Source organism: Emiliania huxleyi (assembly GCF_000372725.1).
Source record: "Emiliania huxleyi CCMP1516 chromosome Unknown EMIHUscaffold_2096, whole genome shotgun sequence".
In the NCBI taxonomy this organism is placed as follows: Eukaryota; Haptophyta; order Isochrysidales; family Noelaerhabdaceae; genus Emiliania; species Emiliania huxleyi.
The window spans coordinates 5,343-7,154 of NW_005200511.1; the positions used below are offsets into that span (position 1 = coordinate 5,343).

The window sequence follows — 1,812 nt, forward strand, 5'->3', positions numbered from 1 at the left end:
TAGCGCGCCGAGCGCCGGCGGGAAGGGGGAGCGCCTCGCCTCATCGTACCGCCTCTCGCTCCACTGGTAGTGGTAGCCGAGCGTGACCCAGCTCAGGTGCCGCAGCGCCGACGAGGACGGCGCCGCCTCGTGCTGCGCCCACAGCGCGCCCCGCTCGCCGGCGTGCGTCAGGTCGAGGTTGGACTCGCTCGCCTCGGGCTCCGTCCATGCGGCGAGGGCGGCGTGGCTCCAGCGGAGCTCCTCCTCTGGCGAGAACGGGCAGCGAAGGAAGCGGAAGCCGTCGACACCACACAACGCGTACAGCTGCGCGCCGCGCAGCCAGTCGGGCGCGTCGGCCGCCACATCCACCCGGCGGACTCGATCGTCGGCGAGCTCAAAGTCGATTAGTTCCTCGCCGGGCTCCTGGAGCGAGTGGCGCCACCGCTTCTCCGCCTCGCGGTAGACGTCGGTCGTGGGCATGTGCCCGCCGACGCGAACCGGCCGGAAACGGCGACGGCGAGGGTGAGGTAGGGAAGTCTGAAAGAGTCGAGCCAATCGTTGGACGTTGGCTGGCGATTACGGCTGGCCACCGGAACGCGCACACCAGCCAGGGTTCAGGCTCCAAGCCGGAGAGGGCGCCATGGACCAACAAAACCAGCCTATCTCCTATTTACTTGATATCCCGGCGCGTCCCGATAAACCGAAACGACGTGACCGTCCAACAATCGCCGCGCGCTCGGCCTCTGGAAGGCCGCATGCGGCAGCTCCGCGCACTGGCCAGACCGGTATGTGTCGGGGCAGCACTGCTGGCTTCGCGGTCGCCAGTCGTGCTCTCGCTGCCTGCCGGTGCTGATTCCCGCGCGGCGGCTCGAGCGCAAATCGGCCGCCAAAGTCCAACAATGTGCCCTGTAGGTGACCTTTCTGGTGGTGCACCGTCCGCTGGCGGCGGCCAGGGCCCGGCCAGGCGTTCTGCGGCTCCATCAGACCTCCGAGCGGCGTAACAAAGGATACAGGCACTCCAGCCTGGAGACATCGACGTCAAGCTGTGCATGGCGGTAGCTAGACCACTGATATTGACTGTGACGCCTGGATGCATGAGGATTGCCGCTGATTCGGAGCTGCTCGTCTCCGTAGCGGCCTTGCGTGATCCGTGACAGTCGTGCAGACAAAGCTAGAAGACGCTCCTTGACGGGTCTCTGTGGACGAAGGCCTGCAGCTTGGGGCTGCTCCAGGCAGCCCTGTCACACACAACATCCTCCTATCCCCTTGACCAGCGCATTTGGCGCATAGTTCACACTTTGTTCTTCTCCGATCGCACTCAACCCGACCCGGGCATGTATCAGTCCTCACCACCCTCAGACCGTGTAGGCGATGTGCGTGACTCTGTCCATCCTTCATATGGACCATCATGACCCAGGTGATGTGTGTACAAGTCATTGTACGCACAGTTGGCATTGCATCGTCAATATTATCGCGTCGGTCCGAGTACGAGCTTCTCCGCTCCCGCTCCCGCGGCTGCTGCTTCGGGACGGCGCCGCGGATCGACTTCAACGGACCTCTGAGTGGGAGGTTCGGCCCGGGCCCGCCCTCCTGCGGCCAGGCTGGGTGCACCCGGTGTCTGTGGGCTGGGGACAGCCAAGTAGATCGGCGTCGGACCGCGATAGGCCCGATAGTGGGACCATTGTTGGAGCCCGGGATATCGGGATGTGAGCCGTCTCCGGGCGTGTTTTGCGTGGTCACGTAGCTATGTCTCCACGTAGCCTGCGGCTTCTGTGAGTCAAACCACGCTTGTCAGGGATGGGCATGGCATGTGTGCGAGGCTGGTGAGCTTCT

The 1,812-nt window shown here is 64.5% G+C and overlaps 1 protein-coding gene across 1 annotated transcript; it reads right to left on the reverse strand.

The window, feature by feature from the left end:
- Nucleotides 1-49: 49 nt before the first annotated feature.
- Nucleotides 50-459, reverse strand: EMIHUDRAFT_254098 (hypothetical protein; the record flags this gene model as incomplete). The annotated part of the gene is made up of 1 exon (XM_005780983.1): nt 50-459. A coding segment is annotated over one exon (410 nt), but the record flags the coding sequence as incomplete, so codon positions are not given.
- Between the last annotated feature and the right edge of the window lie 1,353 nt (nt 460-1,812).